Source organism: Phaethon lepturus, unplaced genomic scaffold (genome assembly GCF_000687285.1).
Source record: "Phaethon lepturus isolate BGI_N335 unplaced genomic scaffold, ASM68728v1 scaffold24266, whole genome shotgun sequence".
In the NCBI taxonomy this organism is placed as follows: domain Eukaryota; kingdom Metazoa; phylum Chordata; class Aves; order Phaethontiformes; family Phaethontidae; genus Phaethon; species Phaethon lepturus.
In genome coordinates this window covers 1-1899 of record NW_010547237.1, presented here as the reverse complement: position 1 = coordinate 1899, position 1899 = coordinate 1, and the positions used below count along the sequence as shown (strand labels likewise).

General features: G+C 45.2%; 1 protein-coding gene across 1 annotated transcript; it reads left to right on the top strand.

Annotated features, from left to right (window-relative positions):
- Positions 1-143: 143 nt before the first annotated feature.
- KCNK9 (potassium channel, subfamily K, member 9) lies at positions 144-985 on the top strand (the record flags this gene model as incomplete). The annotated part of the gene is made up of 1 exon (XM_010289588.1): positions 144-985. A coding segment is annotated over one exon (842 nt), but the record flags the coding sequence as incomplete, so codon positions are not given.
- Between the last annotated feature and the right edge of the window lie 914 nt (positions 986-1899).

The window sequence follows — 1899 nt, the reverse complement described above, 5'->3', positions numbered from 1 at the left end:
GAAGAGCGTCACTGCAATGTTCCTGTAGCTTTGGATCTGGCTGCGGCATCAGAGTCTCTGCAATTCATGTGGCTTGTGTGAAAGAAGGAGCTGTGGTCGTCACCCGCCTTGCTGACTGTCCTGTCTTTTCATTCCCCTCCCAGGTTATGGACATGCTGCCCCAGGGACGGATGCAGGGAAGGCCTTTTGCATGTTCTATGCGGTCCTGGGGATCCCACTGACACTCGTCATGTTCCAGAGCTTGGGCGAGCGCATGAACACCTTCGTCAAGTACCTCTTGAAACGCATCAAAAAGTGCTGTGGGATGAGGAGCACCGAGGTCTCCATGGAAAACATGGTCACTGTGGGTTTCTTTTCCTGCATGGGAACGCTCTGCATTGGAGCAGCAGCCTTTTCCCAGTACGAGGAATGGAGCTTTTTCCATGCTTACTATTACTGCTTTATAACATTGACTACGATAGGCTTTGGAGACTATGTGGCCCTGCAGACCAAAGGGGCCCTTCAAAAGAAGCCTCTCTATGTGGCTTTTAGCTTTATGTACATTCTAGTGGGGTTGACAGTCATTGGGGCATTTCTAAATCTGGTTGTTCTCAGGTTCCTAACCATGAACAGCGAGGACGAGAGGCGGGATGCTGAGGAACGGGCGTCCCTGGCAGGGAACCGCAACAGCATGATTATCCACATCCAAGAGGACTCCCAGCATGGCCGGCCACGGTACAAGGCCGAAGTAACAGACCTTCAGTCAGTTTGTTCCTGCATGTGTTACAGGTCCCACGAGTACACCAGCCGGGTGGTGTCCCACCAAAATTCGTTCAGCTCGAAGCTGAACCCCCAGTACTTTCACTCCATCTCTTACAAGATAGAGGAGATCTCGCCAAGCACATTAAAAAACAGCCTTTTCCCATCTCCTGTCAGCTCCATCTCACCTGGGTTGCACAGCTTTACAGATAACCACAGGCTGATGAAAAGGCGAAAGTCCATTTAAAGGGATTCGTCTTCTTTTGCTTTCCTTGTTTTCCCCAGTTCTTCTCTGTTGTTTTGGGGTTTTTTTGTTCCTTGAGTGAGACGGAGCGAGGCCAAAGGGAGTAGAGAACGCCAGTCCTCCTCTGAGACTCAGCTCTTGAGCATGAAGCATGGATTATTACTGTTCCAGCAAAGTATGCCTTACATTACCCCCTCGGTGGATGTCAGAGGATTCAAGGTGACGTGAAGTGGGTACCAAATCCAAAGTTGCACACACAGCTGGGAGCCTTCATGTGCCACGGGCACTCCTGACCTAATAAACTGTTTTCCTCACGAGCAGGTTGCAGCGTGCGTGCTTGCGTGCGTGTTGGGTGTGTGTGCGTGTGTGTGCGCGTGCAATTCCACGACTAGTGCCATGTGACAAAAATTAAAGCATCAGGTATTTTTTTTTTCCTCCCTTGAAGCAATTGTGTTCCAGCCTGCTTTTAACTTTTAGATTGCTTCCAAAAGGAACGGGGAGGGTGGGAGGGGAGCCAATTTGTTTCGTTTTTTGCCAAGACAAGCATGCGCCATAAGCAGTCAGTATACCAGGTGTATCATGATAAATTTTTTAATGCTAGATTTTAGATTGTATTAACATTAAAAAAGGCAGGAAAAGATGGATCATTTTAGCTTGCCAGTTCAAAATTAAAAAAAAAAATAAATAAAATAAAGCATGCACTTTGTAAAACTGGTATGCATTATAAAACCACAAGAAAAACTAGCAATGGAATTAATAATCAAAAGCAAATAATCCTATTGATTTAACTATATTTCCTTTTCTAATTTTCAACTGTTCCAACAATTTGCAAGTGGAATTTTTAAGATAAATTGGGAGAATTGTTGGAACAAAAGAGTGTATTTTGTTATTTTAATTCTATTTATAAAATAATAATT